This window comes from Agelaius phoeniceus, chromosome 23, assembly GCF_051311805.1.
Source record: "Agelaius phoeniceus isolate bAgePho1 chromosome 23, bAgePho1.hap1, whole genome shotgun sequence".
NCBI lineage: Eukaryota > Metazoa > Chordata > Aves > Passeriformes > Icteridae > Agelaius > Agelaius phoeniceus.
Window position 1 is genome coordinate 4447700 of NC_135287.1, and position 16786 is coordinate 4464485.

Here is a 16786-nt window from a genome sequence, read left to right on the forward strand (position 1 = left end):
ATGAATGGCCCATGAACAGAAGAGAATTAATAATTAATGGCCCATGAACAGCTGAGATCCCCTGGAGGGAGGATTGGCTGTGGGAGAGAGAAAGAAAACTGCCCCATGAACAGCAGAGAACTGCCCCAGCTCTGACAGATGGGCACAGAATAAACAGCCCCAGGTACGTCTTGCAACTTAAGACATTGCGTAAAAAATCAGCATTTCTGTGGCTGTGCTGTGTCCCTGCAGGTTTGTCCCCAGGGCTACCTCAGCCTGGAGAGCAGGGCTGGCTGCCGGCCGTGTCCCCAGGGCCACTCGTGTGACCCCGGCACGGGCACCCAGAGGAGCTGTGGGCCTGGCCAGCACTCGCCCGAGGGCCAGCTGGGCTGTGAGGAGTGCCCCGAGGGACTGGTCTGCCCCGATGGACAGAGCACACAGGTACAGCAGGACAAACTGCCCCTCCTGCAGGACAAACTGGGCACGCTGGCCTGCCTCTGCACACGCCGGAAGGCGTTGGCAGCAAAGAGAGTTCCCTGGTTTAACAGTAGGATGTGGGTCTGGATTCATCAAAGGAAAGCATTCAGAGCACTTGGTGAGAGAAATCAGAGTCACAGAAGAGCCTGAGCTGGAATAGACCTCTCAGGATCATCAGTTTAACCCTTGGTCCTGCACAGACACCCCAAATCCCACCCTGAGCACCCCTGGGAGCGCTGTCCAACCCCTCCTGCAGCTCTGGGACTGACAGGGATCACCAATTCAACCCCTTGCCCTGCACGGCCACCCAAAATCCCACCCTGAGCATCCCTGGAGCGGTGTCCAAGGGCTCCTGGAGCTCTGGGACCCATCAGGATCATCAAATCCAGCTCCTGGCCCTTGCAGACACCCCAAATCCCACCCTGGGCATCCCTGGAGTGGTGTCCAACCCCTCCTGGAGCTCTGGCAGCCTCAGGGCAGTGCCCAGCTCCCTCTGGAAGAACCTTTTCCTGACACAAATATCCCTCCATTAAAAGAAATAAATACTTTTCATCTAAATTCTGTCACTGTTAGAGCTCAGTTTTTCTGCCACCACGAAAACCCTCACATGAGCACTCAGACTTGGAGATTGAGGTCCCATTTTTGCATCTAGAAATTGTCATCAGAGAACAGAGTCGAAGCAGTGCAGGGCAGAGAAGAAAGAATGCAGTAATGGGGTTTTTCCTGACTCAGGCCTCTCCAGGACACTGCTTTTAGGTCCAAATTAGACCTTTTTCTGCTGTGAATTTGTTTTTTTTTCCCCTCAGCACTGCTCAGCAGGTCAGCAGCCCAACCCCACTCGCACCCTCTGTGTCCCCTGCACTCCTGCTTCCCTCCCAGCTGAGGACACCAGGCCCTGCCAGCCCTGCCCAGCAGGTAAATCCATCTCACAGGGTTCTTCTGTGCTCATTAAAACACAGAATTTCAGGAGGCTGGAGTGGCATTTTGCTCTGGTAACACTTCTCTGACTTGGTGGAACAGAGAGAGGCTCCTTGTGTTATGGTAAAGCTGGAGGTTAAAATTACATAATAATTGAAAATAATAGAAAAATAATAATTATTAATAATAATTAAAATTTTAAAATAATTCTGTCTATTGAATATTTTTATATTCAATAAAATTTTATTTTATTTTATTGAATAATAAAATAATATTTTGTGTGAAAATATTCTCACAAAATATTATTTTATTATTCAATACAAAAATATTGTATTGAATAATAAAATAAAATTTTGTGAGACAAAGCAGCTGCTACTGCAAAGAGTTCATGAAGGGCAGAAATGAAAGTGAGAGAACACCAAGGATCACAGCTGGGTTTGGGAGTTTATGGGAGAGGTGCAGCTGAGGCAGCCCCGGGATGGAAACCAGAGCGTGCAAATGTTGCTGAGCAACGAGGGAAGCCTTTGGATTCTGTTCTCACACAGAAAGCAGAGCTCTCACTCTCTGATTCTTAACTGATCATCTGTAAAATTGATTTAGGTACAGTCAGAGCTCCCTCCACTCCAGGCCTTGATTCAGTGGCTATCACAAGTGCCATTTACTGTGAGAGCTGTAGGGATTAGGAACCAAAGAGGGGAACACTGATTTTCTTACCTAATTTCCCTTTCTGCGTGACACTCTCAAAGAAACCCAAACAAGCCATGTTTAGGAAATTGCTGTGTGTTGTTGAGGGTGTCACTGAGATGCAGAATGAGGCAGCAGGGGAATAGGCTGGGAAGGTTATGATACAAAATCATTGCCTTTTGAAATCCTGACTCTTCAGTGAGAGAGAGGGAGAAACCTTCCAGCACTGAATGGCCATGGGCCATAGTGTGGTATTCACATTTTCCAAACAGAGAGAGACATAATTCTCTCTCCCAGGATTTTTCCTGGGGAAGGCAGTGAGAAAGCTCAGAGAAGGGAATGAAAACAATTCTTGACTCTACTTGCTGCTCCCGTTGTTTGGCACGTGTGGAATGTGTTATGGAGATTGTTTTCCAAAAGGGATTTGTTAATTGGACTCTGGTGATGGTTGTTTGGATTGATGGACTAATTAGGTCAAAGCTGTGTCGTGGCTGTCTGGTAAGGGTCATGGGTTTTTCTTTAGTGTAGTTAATATAGAGTATAGTGTAATATATAATGTAATGTAATATAATGTAAAATAATATAATGTAAAATGATATGATATGATATAATATAACATAACATAATATAACATAAGATAGCAATTGTTCAGCCTTCTGAATCATGGAGTCATTGCACTTTGTTCCCTGGCTGGGGATTGTCCTGCATTGATACCACAGTTTCCCTATGAAAAGAGAATTAAACTCCTGGCACTTCCCAGACAATGAGCATAAGCCCAGAGAGGATTTGCTAGTCCAAGATGAGCTTGTTCTTTGTGCTTGTTTCCTGGGAATTATCCCTCCAAGCCCTCCACATTAACCCCGTCCTGTCCTTCAATACAGTCCCTGGCGAGGGCAGCTGGGGCTAAAGGGAGCATCACCATCACCAACCATTCCCTGCACAGCCCCTCAGCTTCAATCCCATTTCCCAGCCCACCTGAACCCTCGGGGACAAGGCCTGGTGGGCAGTGGGTGCTGCTGGCAGCTTGTGGAAGGATCAGCAGTTGGCAATCCAAGGCACTTCCATGGTTTCCCCTCTCCTCCAAGCCCTGGCTTGATTCCATCAGCAGCTCCAGGTGCCTCCTGCAGAGAAACCAAGCTCAGTAACTCAATTCTGATGTAACTGGAACCCTCCCATTAAATAATGAATTTCTGTGCTCCTTCCCTGCTGTCCAGGAGAAGGGTGAATGGGAGAGCTAAAGAGATCAGGATCTCAGTAGTTCAGCTATAAAACACAGTGGAGGGAATAGAAGCAGGAATTCTGTTATTTCCAGTGCCTGGGGTTCAGTACAAACACAGACTACCCCATGCTGGAATTCGGTGCTCCTAAATACAAACCCCCTGGAGCGATCCCAAAGCCATGAGGTGATAAGGAGTTGGGATTCCAGCAGCAGCCTGAGATTCCCATGTTCTTTTCTTGACTGATTTTAATGACACATAATCTGTGTATTTAGTGTTGCCTGCATGAGAGAAGTGCACAGCAATGGATTTCAGCAGAGCAGTGGCTCAGTTAATCCCGCTTTCTTTTTCTTTCTACTCTTCAAATATCCATCCTGAGTTTAGGAAACCACTTGATGATCAGTTTCTGCAAAACCTTAATTGGGAACAGCAATTAATTCTAGGGGGATGTCAACTTTTTGTCTCAGTGAACTGGATTTTAAGTGAAATATCATGTATGGAACTGGAGAGAGTTTGGGAAAATATTAGGAGCACCTCAGCTGATCTTTAATCTCCATGATCTTGGAGACAGCAGAAGAATTGGAGTAGAAAGAGAGAACAATTAACTCTAACCATTCTAATAAAACTAATTTAGCCAGAAATGTCATTGTCTGTTTTGAATTTAAAAACATTGTTTTGTGTTAGATTTCCTCTGCCAACTCAGGAAGAAACATTTTTAAGCAGGTGGGGGCAGAGCAGCCCAGAATGTTGGGATTTTTTTTTAAATTCTCTCCAGGTCACTTCTGTCCTGATGGCCTCGAGGTCCCTCCATGCCCAGCTGGGAGCTTCAAGCCCAAGGAGGGGGTTCCCAATGCCAGCAGCAGCTCCTCGTGCTTGCCAGGTCTGTGTCCTCAAATTTTAATTTTGGGTCTGCTGAGCTCACCCAGCAGGTCAGTTGTGATGAAAACCTCAGAGACTTTCTGGTTTTAAACTTATTTAACATCAGCTTTGCATAGGAGACACTCTTTTAACACTCTTAGAGAACTTTTCCAGCCCAGCTTCCTCACTCAAACTCCTTTCCAAGCTCTCTCCTGAGTGGGATCAGAGGAGGGACACAATGAAAGCTGAGCATCCCCCTTTCCTTTGGGAAAGGTTTTTAAATTTGTCTTTGAATACTCACAACAGTCCCCATCCCATTCTTGCATCCAGGGCAAATGAGGTTACAGATCAGGGAAAAACTTTATATTGTAACAGCCAAAAAAGCACAGGAATTTCTGCCTTCAGAAGCTGCTGAGGCCCTGCCCTTAAATTTAAAATTGCCAAGCAGATGAAGGAGTCTGTGATGTTTGTGATGTTCTAAGTGCTGCAAGGCAGCAGCACAAGGCTTCCCCAGATTTCCAGCTGTGCTGCTTCCTTCTAAATATTTTTGTTTGGCTTTGGGTTTCTAAGCCAGTAGAACTTTGTTTTGTACACACAGCACTGAGTCACCCTAATGACTGGGAAACGTGGGGAAAGCAATGAGATTTTAGTTTAGTTCTGGTGAAATTAAGTTTAAAAGGCGGAATAATGGAGGTTTGTTGGTCTTTTCTGGTATCAAATCTTTGCTTAGGCATGGAAAGGGAGACGTGGATTTATAACCACGCGTGGCTGAGGCTCTCTCTGCCCAGGTTTGAGCATTTCAGAGCATCTCAGTGTCTCTCACAAAGGTATAAAAATCCCTTTCTGTCCTTAAAAATGCTGTACAAATAGGAAAATAGAGGGAGATTCAGGGAATGAGCACAGTCCACCAAAGTAAACCTTGGGCCAAGCCCAGAATGTTTTATCCAGAGTCACAAATCCCAGCCAGGAGCACAAACCTGGAGTTCAGGTGCTCGGTCTCCCTTTGCATCTCTTGAGTTCTTCCCCTCATGTGCTAAGAAAATAATTATCTCCCTCAGATCAAGGCATATCTTTGTCTATCTGAGCATTTCTTTTCCAGCAAATGACTCAGCTGCTGAACTGTCCTGACACACACCCACACCAGGGCCTGACTGAGCTTTGACAAACTCAGGTTTGGAGCAGTGTCCACCCTGGCAGTTCTCCATCCTCAGGCAGCATTTCCCCTTCCCTGGAATTGCTGTTTGCTTTAGAAAGGCCTGGCTCAGGGGGAGAGCAGCCACTCCTGGCCTGAATTTGTGTTTCCTTTATTTGGGAAGGTTTTGTAATGAAATGCACTTTCTAAACACGCTAACAGCAGCCAGGGATCGTTGTTTTATTACGTATTGATCTTGCTTTAGGTTGCAACACGAGCGTCTTTTGTTTAACACGTGGGATTTTAGGGATGATCACAGCTCAGGCTGCTTGTCTTCCCAGCAGCTTTGCACTGAGTTTATCTCCAGCCTGCCAAACCCCTGAATTCAGACTGGAATCAGCCTGGTTTTCCTGGAAAGCCCAGGCTCTCCCCCAGCTGAGCCCCAGGCACGGTGATTGTTATCTGTACCTGCACCAGAGGCTGTACTTGCCTGATGGCTCTGTTCTTATCAGAGCAGCACAGAGCACAGGGCTTTAGTGCTTCCAGGACTAAATTCAGCTAATCCAACACCACCACCTCCTGGCTTTGCAGGAATTTTATTCCCAGCTTGGATGAACCTCCGTCAAATTTCCCTGCTGCGGGTGGAAGCAGAGGTGAAATATTTCGACCTCAGCAGGTCATAATCCCTTTCTGACCTCAAATACCTCTCTCTTTAGGAGCTGGCTGGTGTTTGAAGTGCCCTGCTGGTTATTTCTGCCCTGCTGGAGCCAGTTTCCCCGTGCCCTGCCAGCCAGGGACACACAGCCCTCTGCCAGGACAGGACGAGGCTGCAGACTGCAGAGCCTGCCCTGCAGGGAGGGCCTGCACCCAGCCTGGCCTGGCCCAGCCTGACTCTGACTGCTCAGCAGGGTAAGCCTGGGTTATTTCCCACCCACTTCATGTCAGTGCAGGCATTTCACCTCCCCAGCTTTTGCTTTCAGCAGTTCTTTCTGCTTTTTCCTGCTTTCCTTTCCCTCAGCTCACACAGCACGGAGGTGCTGCTGTCTCCTTGCACCAGGAATGTTTTGGAAGCCTTCAGAGCTGTTTTCCCTTGGGTGGTGGCCTCCAAAACCTCCCTCAGACCCTGCTGGTGGGTCTGCTCATAAAGGGAATCGTTTTTCCTCCTCTTTTCCTCCCTGAGTTCCTCCTGATGTATCTGCTCCCAAAGGGAATCACGTTGTCCTCCTGTTTTCCTCCCTGAACCCCTCCTGGTGTGTCTGCTCCCAAATGGAATCGTTTTTCCCTCCTGTTTTCCTCCCTGAGCTCCTCCTGGTGGGTCTGCCCACAAAGGGAATCACGTTGTCCTCCTGTTTTCCTCTCTGAACTCCTCCTGGTGTGTCTGCTCCCAAATGGAATCGTTTTTTCCCCCTGTTTTCCTCCCTGAACCTCTCCTGGTGTGTCTGCTCCCAAATGGAATCATTTTTTCCCCCTGTTTTCCTCCCTGAGCTCCTCCTGGTGTGTCTGCTCCCAAATGGAATCGTTTTTTCCCCGTTTTCCTCCCTGAGCTCCTCCTGGTGGGTCTGCCCACAAAGGGAATCACGTTGTCCTCCTGTTTTCCTCTCTGAACTCCTCCTGCTGGGCAGTTCTGTGCTGCTGCTGCCTCCAAGGGTTGTTCTTTGCTGCCAGCAAATTAGTTTTTAGATTATTAGTTCCCAAACCCCCCAGGACAGCCCAGCCCCAGGAAGCCCCAGCAGCTTCACCCCTCAGAAACCTGGGGGAGATTCCTGCCCATTCCCAGCTGCTGGGATGGAGTGAAGAGAATTGGAATCAGCTGGAAGAGCCCCTGAGAGTGGAATGGTTGGCCCAGATTTCAGAAGGGCACCCTGAAATCACCCCTCAGGTGAAGGTGGCTTCATGCCCTGTGCCAAGGTTTCTGCAGTTTCAGGGTGACACAGACTGTCCTGGTGGAAGGTTCCACAAATTAGGTAAAAACAGGCAAGAACAAAGCCAGGCCACACACCCCATGGCTGAATAACCCACTTTTGGTGTGAAATGCCCCACACAACCTCTCCACTCACAGAGTTCCATTTTCATTGTGCATGATTGCTGCTCAGTCGTGTTGCTGTCAGCCATGTCAGATTTCCCCAGCTGCTCCACCCCAATATTTTTGTAGGGCACAGAGTTTGCCCTCCCCTGGCATCCACACCCCTGTGCCAGGTGTCACCCTGTTCTAAAGTTCTTCTAAGCCTTCTGACGTTTACATTGTTGTAATGGAGTTTCTCACCCACTTTTCATGTAAATAATGATTGTTTTGCATTGCTTTCTGGAGGAGCAGACAATTGATAGATGGTTGGTTTGACCAGTGTGGTTGGGGAGGTGACAATTTCATCCTCCAATCCATGGTCACTTTTAGAATTCTATAAATATTGAAGTCCAGAAATAAACTACCCCCTTTTTTGCCTTAGCCATCTCAGAGAGTGAGCGTCATTCATTTCATGTGATATCACGACACCATGTGTGTCACTGTCACATTTTCTGGAAAAATCCCTTCCCCAGGATTTCTCTCCTGGGGAGCTGAGAAGCCTCAGAGAAAAATGAAAACAATAATTATCTGATTCGCTTCTCCTGTGTTTTGCTCCTTTGCAATGTGGTTTGGAGATTGTTTATCCAACATGTGAATCATTTTGACTTAATGACCAATCACAGTCAGGCTGTGTCGGGACTCTGGAAGGAGTCAGGAGTTTTCATTATTATCTTTTTAGCCTTCTGTAAGTGTCCTTTTTGTATTCTTCAGTATGTTTTAGTTTAGCATAATATAATATAATATAATTAATATAACTAATATAATGTAATGTAATATAATGTAATGTAATATAATGTAACGTAACGTTATGTAATGTAATGTAATATAATGTAATGTAATGTAACGTAATATAATGTAATATAATATAATGTAATGTAATGTTACGTAATATAATGTAACGTAATGTAATATGTAATATAATATAATATAATATATCAAGTTAGCCTTCTAAGAACATGGAGTCAGATTCATCATTCCTCCCCTCGTCAGGGGACCCTGATAATCCCACCCAGGTGCTGTGCTGTGTTTCAGGTACGTGTGCCCCACGGGCTCTGCCAGCCCCCATGCCCCAGGCAATGCCTGCCCTCCAGGAACTGTTGGCCACCGCGTGGACCTCTTTGACAAGTCCCAGTGTGAGCCCTGCCCTGCAGGGTTTGTCTGTGCCAGAGGTATGTGGCTGTGAGAAAAACGATGCTCACTTCTGGCACCGTCATATTTTCTGGAAAAGTCCCTTTGCCCAGGATTTCTCTGCTGGGAAGCTGAGAAATCTCAGGGTAAAAGGAAAACAATAATGATCTGATTGGCTTCTCCTGTGTTTTGCTGCTTTGGAATGCGTTTGGACATTGTTTACCATCAGGAGATTGTTTCATTGGTTTCATGTGAATTGTTTTGACTCAATGGCCAATCACAGCCAAGCTGTGTTGGGACTCTAAAAGGAGTCACGAGATTTCATTATTATCTTTTTAGCCTTCTGCAAGTATCCTTTCTGTATTCTTTAGTATAGTTTAGTATAGTATTCTTTAGTATAACACAGTATCAAAAATAATAAATTAGCCTTCTGAGAACATGGAGTCACATTCATCATTCCTCCTATCATCTGGGAACCCCACAAATACGACACACCTCCAAGAATTCAAGGGATTTATTAAACCTTTATTTAAAGCTTTATCATTAAATTATCTAATCATAATACTTATATTTATACTTATATTTATACTTATATTTATACTTATATTTATACTTATATTTATACTTATATTTATACTTATATTTATACTTACTTATGTTTATATTTATATTTATACTTATGTTTATATTTATACTTATATGCATATTATTTATATTTATATGTATGTTATTTATACTTATAATCTAAAATAGAGAAAAGGCCCAAAATGAGGGGGAAACTTAACTCAGGGCTGCTCACAAAGAGCTGAAAACTCTGGGAATTTGGCTTCTGCCAATCCACCACGCCACCCTTTGCTGCTCCTAAATTCCCCTTGTTGTTTCCACAGGAACTGGGGGGCAGCAGAAGCCTCCCAGCCCGTGCCCTGTTGGGCACTACTGCCCAGCTGGCACCAGGCCCCTGGCCCAGCTCAGGTGTGCCCCGGGCACCTGGAGCAACAGGAGCAGCCTGGCCTCGGCCCGGGAGTGCTCCCCGTGCCCCCCAGGCTGGTTCTGCCTGGGAGGAGCCCCCAGCCCCAGCGGGAGATGCAGCTCAGGGCACTACTGCCCCCAAGGTAGGCGCCTCCTCAGGGCAGTCGGGGAGAGCTCGCTCATTGCTGGGAGGTTTCTTTCGTTTTGGGAAAATTTTGTTCATTTTTTTTGGGAGATTTCATTCATTCTGGGGAGGTTTCGGTCATTTTTGGGAGATATCGTTAATTTTTGAGAGATTTCATTCATTTTGTGGGAGGTTTCATTCATTTTTGGGAAGTATCATTAATTTTTCAGAGATTTCATTAATTTTTGGGATGTTTCAGTAATTTTTGGGAGGTATCATTAATTTTTCAGAGATTTCATTCTTTTTTGGGAGATTTCGGTAATTTTTGGGAGGTATCATTAATTTTTCAGAGATTTCATTCATTTTTGGGAGGTTTTGGTAATTTTTGGGAGGTTTCAGTAATTTTTGAGAGATTTCATTAATTTTTGGGAGGTATCATTAATTTTTGAGAGATTTCATTAATTTTTGGGAGGTTTTGGTAATTTTTGGGAGGTATCATTAATTTTTTAGAGATTTCATTCATTTTCAGAAGATTTCATTCATTTTTTGGAGGTTTCAGTAATTTTTGGGAGGTATCGTTAATTTTTCAGAGATTTCATTCATTTTTGGGAGGTTTCAGTAATTTTTGGGAGGTATCATTAATTTTTCAGAGATTTCATTCATTTTTGGGAGGTTTCGGTAATTTTTGGGAGGTATCATTCATTTTTCAGAGATTTCATTCATTTTTGGGAGGTTTTGGTAATTTTTGGGAGGTTTCAGTAATTTTTGAGAGATTTCATTCATTTTTGGGAAGTATCATTAATTTTTGAGAGATTTCATTCATTTTTGGGAGGTTTTGGTAATTTTTGGGAGGTATCATTAATTTTTGAGAGATTTCATTCATTTTGTGGGAAGTTTCATTCATTTTTGGGCGGTATCACTAATTTTTGAGAGATTTCATTCATTTTGTGGGAGGTTTCGGTAATTTTTGAGAGATTTCATTCATTTTTGGGAGTTATTAATTTTTGAGAGATTTCACTCATTTTTGGGAGGTTTCGGTAATTTTTGCCTTTGTGAATTCTGATAAGCCCCACATTTGATTTATCAGCGTATTTTTTGCACCATGGATAGCAGATTGTCCCTTCTGTGTAGTCACTATTTTATATTTTTTGAACAGAGCAGGTTTGTCCCATTATTTTTTTTGTCCCCCCCATTTATTTGCAAAGAATTGAAATGCCTAATCAAGCCCCTGGTGCAGGCAACCATTCTAAATTTGAATTTTCCTGCAAAAATTCTGCAACTGCTGCTAAATGCTGATTTTTTTGTTGTTATCACACAACTGAAACAGACAATCAAAAATACTGGGTTTTTTTGTTGATATCAACAAATGAAACAGACAATGAAAAAGCTGAATTTTTTGTTGTTATCAGACAAATGAAACAGACAAAATGCTGAATTTTTTGTTGTTATCACACAAATGGAACAGACAATCAAAAGTGCTGATTTTTCTGTTGTTATCAGACAGCTGAAGCAGGCAATCAAAAATGCAGATATTTTTGTTGATATCAGACAAATGAAACAGACAATCAAAAAGCTGAATTTTTTGTTGTTATCAGACAAATTAAACAGACAACCAGAAACGCTGATTTTTTTGTTGTTGTTATCACCTCGAGCGGTGATTTTTTTAAATACGAATTTCCAAGTAAGCAATTAATAGCCACAAAAGCCCTTCCTGCCTTGGTGTTGGAAGCTTTGTTAGGTTTGGGGTGGATCTCTGCTCTCTTTCTCTCGCACAGGCAGCTGGAGGAGCACGCAGTTCCCCTGCCCTGCAGGGACCTTCAGCACCCGGCTGGGCAGGGCTGGGCTGCGGGATTGCTCTGCCTGCCCTGCCGGAGCCTTCTGCCCCCCTGGCACCTCCAAACCTGTGCTGTGCCCGCTGTAAGTGCAGGACGAGGGAAAATGGGGCATTTTTTAGGTTTGTTTGGGGTGTTTCGTGGCTCTTCTGGGTTTAATTATTATTGCCTTTTGCCTCATGTGTTACTGAGGCAAACACCTCATGTGTTACTGAGGTCCAGGCGAGTTTTGTCAGAATTGGGTGGGGTTTGCTGCAGAAAGACAACATTTCCTCTAATCAGAGCACCAAGATTTCAGGATAGAAGTGCACTGCTGATGCCTTAAGATGTGAGCTTTTATATTTTTCATCTATTTGTAACCTGCAGTCCTTTAGTGTAGAACTCCAAACTCCATGTACATTGTGAGCTGCTGCATCCCCATTTTGGGCAGACACAACAATTCCTCTCCAGGATTTCAGCTTTTCTATTTTCCATCTATTTGAAAGAGATGATATTATATTTAATACTACTACTACTACTACTACTACTACTAAGTTATATTTAATAATAGTATATTATTATATTTTCCATCTATTTGTGACCCTGCAGTTCTTTAGTGTAGAACTCTGAACTCCACACCCAGTGGGAGCTGCTGCTTCCCCATTTGGGGCAGACACAACAATTCCTCTCCAGGCCTGGCAATCAAGGACACCTCACTGCCTCAGGCCCCAGAGATGGAAACAAAAGGGAGTTGGGGGAGCAAACTTGGGGTCAATGACTTCATCAGCTGAAGCTGGAATTGGCAGATTCACCCCCAATATGCAAATGGACCAAACTTATAAAAGTGTGAAACCTGTGACCCCATTGTCCATTTTTGGGTGGGTTTTGTCTGCTCTAAATGTACCTGAAGGCCCTTCAAAAAATAGAACGGCTTTTTATTCCCTGTCCTGGTTTGAAAAGGAACTGAGATTTTTGGGAGAATATATTTTTCCTGGGGGCACCGGCATTGTTCCAGCATCAAACCATGACATTCCGTAAATTTTGCCTGATTTTTCGGTAGCCCAAAAAGGCATCACAGTATTTCCTTTCCTTGCCTGGCTGCTGTCTGGAGTGTCTCTGTGTTGTTTTGTCCCCAGAGGATCCTTTCGCTCGGCCCCTGGAGCGGAGCTGGCTGCAGACTGCACCCCCTGTCCTGGGGGCCAGCACTGCCCCGAGCTGGGCACGGTCGCCCCCCGAGCCTGTGGGGCCGGCAGCTTCTCTGTGAGTCCCAATCCTTGTGTCCAACCTTCCCTTCGTGCAAGGCTGGGCTTGGCACAAGGGGAGCTCCCAGGGGTGGATGAGGCTGGGAGTGCCCCCAGGGAGGTGTCACAGGCATCTGTTATGGAAAATCCTTTCCTTAGGATTTTTCCTCCTGAGAAGCAGAGAGGCCTCAGGAACAAAATGCAAGCAATGGTTATCTGCTGCTGTGGAATGCAACAGGTGCATCTGGGATTGGGCTCATGTGGTTGTTTCTGATTAATGGCCAATCACAGCCCAGCTGGCTCAGACTCTGTCCAAGCCACAAGCCTTTGTTATCATTCTTTCCTTTTCTATTCTTAGCCAGCCTTCTGATGAAATCCTTTCTTCTATTCTTTTAGTATAGTTTTAATATGATAGATATCATAAAATAATAAATCAAGCCTTCTGAAACATGGAGTCAACATTCTCGACCCTTCCCTCATCCTGGGACCCCTGTGAACACCACCACAGACCTCAGGGACATTGGCATTGCCATTTTTGTGGCACATTTGGCCCTGGCAGGGAGCAGACAGCTCTGTTTCCTTCCTGCTCAGAAGGAGGTGTTGGATGGGCTGGGATTAAACTCTCAGCTGGTTTGGGAGGGAAAGCAGCAGGGTGGAGTCACAGAGGGGGATGGTGATGGCACAACTATTCCCACAAACAGGTTTGATTCATATTTATCTGCCCCAAATCTCTAATTAATTGTTGTACTGATAATTGCCACTGTTGGCTCACAGAGGTGTGGAGGATGTTGAGTGCCCCAGCAGGGACACGGGGTCCTTTCTGTTGCAGGAGCCAGGCTCAGCCTCCTGCCTGCCCTGCAGGGTCGGGCACTTCTGTGCCCAGGAGAACACCAGCCTGGAGGTGATGCTGGCCAGGGTGTGCCCAGCAGGGCTCCTGTGCCCGCAGGGACTGGCACTCGTCCCAGATGCCGCTGCCAACGCCTGCCCACAGGGACACTTCTGTCCCCAGGGGGATGCTGTGAGTGACTTTGCTCTGGGGACTCTGCATTCTCTCTGGCTGGGATCACTGCTGTGGGAAAACCTCCCCTGATAATGTTTTGTTACTGATTTCTGCCCTTCTTCTGTGTTCACAGACCTTAGCAGTATTTGCCCCAAATTAAACTGATAATAAAATAATAATATTAATTAATATAATAATATATATCAATATATTATATCACATAATAAAACTCAATAATATAATATTAGTTAATATAACATAATATAGCAAACATAACACTACAACACATATCATAACACATAACATCTTGTAATAATATATTAATATATACAATAATGAAACCTGATATAATATAATATCAATTAATATAATCTAATAATATAGCATAATAAAATAGATAATATAATAAACCATGTTAAAAATAACCATATTAACTATTATTAATAAAATAATAGTTTTATCTATTATATATACAATAAAATAATATGTATATTACTTATAGTTTATATATATTATTAATAGTTTATATATAATAAAATAATTGTTTAAATATCAATATAATATAAATATTATATAACGAATATATAAATATTATATATATTCTATTTTATATAATATATATAATATATATTTATTATTATTTATCTATTTATTATTTTTATGTATTCTATCTATATAGGATATAATATATTCTATATAAATAATAATAGGATATATTATATATATTCTATATATAATAATATATAGAATATATATAATATATCCTATTATTATATAATAATATAGAATAATAATAGTATAGATATAGTATATCTATATCTATATCTATCTATCTATATCTATATCTATATCTATCTATAATAGTATAATAATAGAATAATAATAATATAATAATATAGAATAATAATCTATATAATAATATAGAATGTAACGATATATAATAGCATAATACTTATATAATAACATAATGATAATAACTGTCAATAATATAATAATAAATAAAAATTAATAGTAATATCACAAGGATAAAACTCTCTGAGAAGCCTTACACAATTATTCTGAGCTGCTTTTACAGCTTTAACTGCTGCACCTTGGCCTTGTGGGCTGCAGGACTCACTTTAGGGTGTCAAAGCCCCTTTTTCTATTCCATACTTCTATTCCAAAACCCCTTTTTCTATTCCATACTTCTATTCCAAAACCCCTTTTTCTATTCCCCCTCCAGGCTCAGCCTTGCCCCAGTGGCACCTACAGTGAGCAGAGGGGGCTCAGCAGCGCTGCTGGGTGCTCCCCCTGCCCTGCAGGGAAGTTCTGCTACACTGATGGGACAGAGAATTCCTCAGGAATTCCTCACCCTGTAAGTACAGCCCAGCTGCTCCCCGTTTTTTACCCCAAAATTCTTACCCCAGGCTGAATCTGTTAATGGAGCCTAGTCTGTGCTTGGTGCATGTTTTCTGTCTTTATTCTGCCTTCTGCCTGTCAGTGCAGGCTGGGAAAGGGGGTTCAAAGGTGAGGAATTGCTGCTGCTCCTCATCAAATGAGTTTTGGGGTTTTTCATTGCATTGTCTTGTCCCAGGGAAGAATGAACCTGTCAAATATCAATAGCTATTAAAAAAAAAAGGAATAAAGAAATGCAGACGGATTCTCTTCCACACGGATGAATCCATGGTTTTATTGAAGAGTAAGGTGATAATTCTGTCCCAGTTTCAGCTTTTCCCCAAGTGTGGAAGAGCATCTTCCTCACAACAGGCAAACCTTGCCTCAATGCCAAGATTTTACCCTAAACCCACTTTCCCTACAATTATTATCCCACATGGTCAGAATTTGACTGGTAAATGCCCTTTCTTCCCTTCTTCCCTACCCCATCTGCTTGCAGTGAGGGAACAGCAGTGAGGAATTGCTGCTGCTCCTCATCTAATGAGTTTTGGGGTTTTTCCTTGCATTGTTTTGTCCCAAGGAAAAATGAACTTGTCAAATATCAATTGCTGTTAAAAAAAAAAAAGGAATTAAAAAATGCAGATGGATTCTCCTCCACATGGATGAATCCATGGTTTTATTGAAGAATAAGGTGATAATTTTGTCCCAGTTTCAGCTTTTCCCCAAGTGTGGGAGAGCATCTTCCTCACAACAGGCCAACCTTGCCTCAATGCCAAGATTTTACCCTAAACCCACTTTTCCTACAGTAATTATCCCACATGGTCAGAATTTGACTGATAAATTCCCTTTCTTCCCTTTCTTCCCTACCCCATCTGCTTGCAGTGAGGGAACAGCAGTGAGGAATTGCTGCTGCTCCTCATCAAATGAGTTTTGGGGTTTTTCATTGCATTGTCTTGTCCCAGGGAAAAATGAACCTGTCAAATATCAATTGCTGTTAAAAAAAAAAAGGAATAAAAAAATGCAGACGGATTCTCTTCCACATGGATGAATCCATGGTTTTATTGAAGAGTAAGGTGGTAATTCTGTCCCAGTTTCAGCTTTTCCCCAAGTGTGGAAGAGCATCTTCCTCACAACAGGCAAACCTTGCCTCAATGCCAAGATTTTACCCTAAACCCACTTTCCCTACAATTATTATCCCACATGGTCAGAATTTGACTGGTAAATGCCCTTTCTTCCCTTCTTCCCTACCCCATCTGCTTGCAGTGAGGAAACAGCAGTGAGGAATTGCTCCTGCTCCTCATCTAATGAGTTTTGGGGTTTTTCATTGCATTGTCTTGTCCCAGGGAAGAATGAACCTGTCAAATATCAATAGCTATTAAAAAAAAAAGGAATAAAGAAATGCAGACGGATTCTCTTCCACACGGATGAATCCATGGTTTTATTGAAGAGTAAGGTGATAATTCTGTCCCAGTTTCAGCTTTTCCCCAAGTGTGGAAGAGCATCTTCCTCACAACAGGCAAACCTTGCCTCAATGCCAAGATTTTACCCCAAACCCACTTTTCCTACAGTAATTATCCCACATGGTCAGAATTTGACTGGTAAGAGTGCAAATGCCCTTTCTTCCCTTCTTCCCTATCCCATCTGCTTGCAGTGAGGAAACAGCAGTGAGGAATTGCTGCTGCTCCTCATCAAATGAGTTTTGGGGTTTTTCATTGCATTGTTTTGTCCCAGGGAAGAATGAACCTGTCAAATATCAATAGCTGTTAAAAAAAAAGGAATTAAAAAATGCAGACGGATTCTCTTCCACATGGA

At 43.2% G+C, this 16786-nt stretch overlaps 1 protein-coding gene and 1 long non-coding RNA gene across 2 annotated transcripts in view; both read left to right on the plus strand.

Annotated features, from left to right (window-relative positions):
- The first annotated feature begins 244 nt into the window (after window positions 1-244).
- LOC143695637 (uncharacterized) lies at window positions 245-4127 on the plus strand. The gene is made up of 3 exons (XR_013185033.1): window positions 245-420; window positions 1263-1371; window positions 4051-4127. It is a non-coding gene; the product is annotated as an uncharacterized LOC143695637 (long non-coding RNA).
- A 1852-nt stretch (window positions 4128-5979) lies between these two features.
- The window catches only part of LOC143695628 (uncharacterized), a 32799-nt gene continuing 21992 nt past the window's right edge, over window positions 5980-16786 (plus strand). Inside the window, exons 1-7 of the mRNA XM_077189875.1 lie at window positions 5980-6174; window positions 8360-8496; window positions 9343-9567; window positions 11324-11465; window positions 12496-12619; window positions 13430-13618; window positions 14823-14954. Of these exons, the coding sequence (XP_077045990.1) occupies window positions 13505-13618; window positions 14823-14954 (246 nt within the window). The 5' untranslated portion in view covers window positions 5980-6174; window positions 8360-8496; window positions 9343-9567; ... (1 more) ...; window positions 12496-12619; window positions 13430-13504. The remainder of the gene's footprint in view (window positions 6175-8359; window positions 8497-9342; window positions 9568-11323; window positions 11466-12495; window positions 12620-13429; window positions 13619-14822; window positions 14955-16786) is intronic.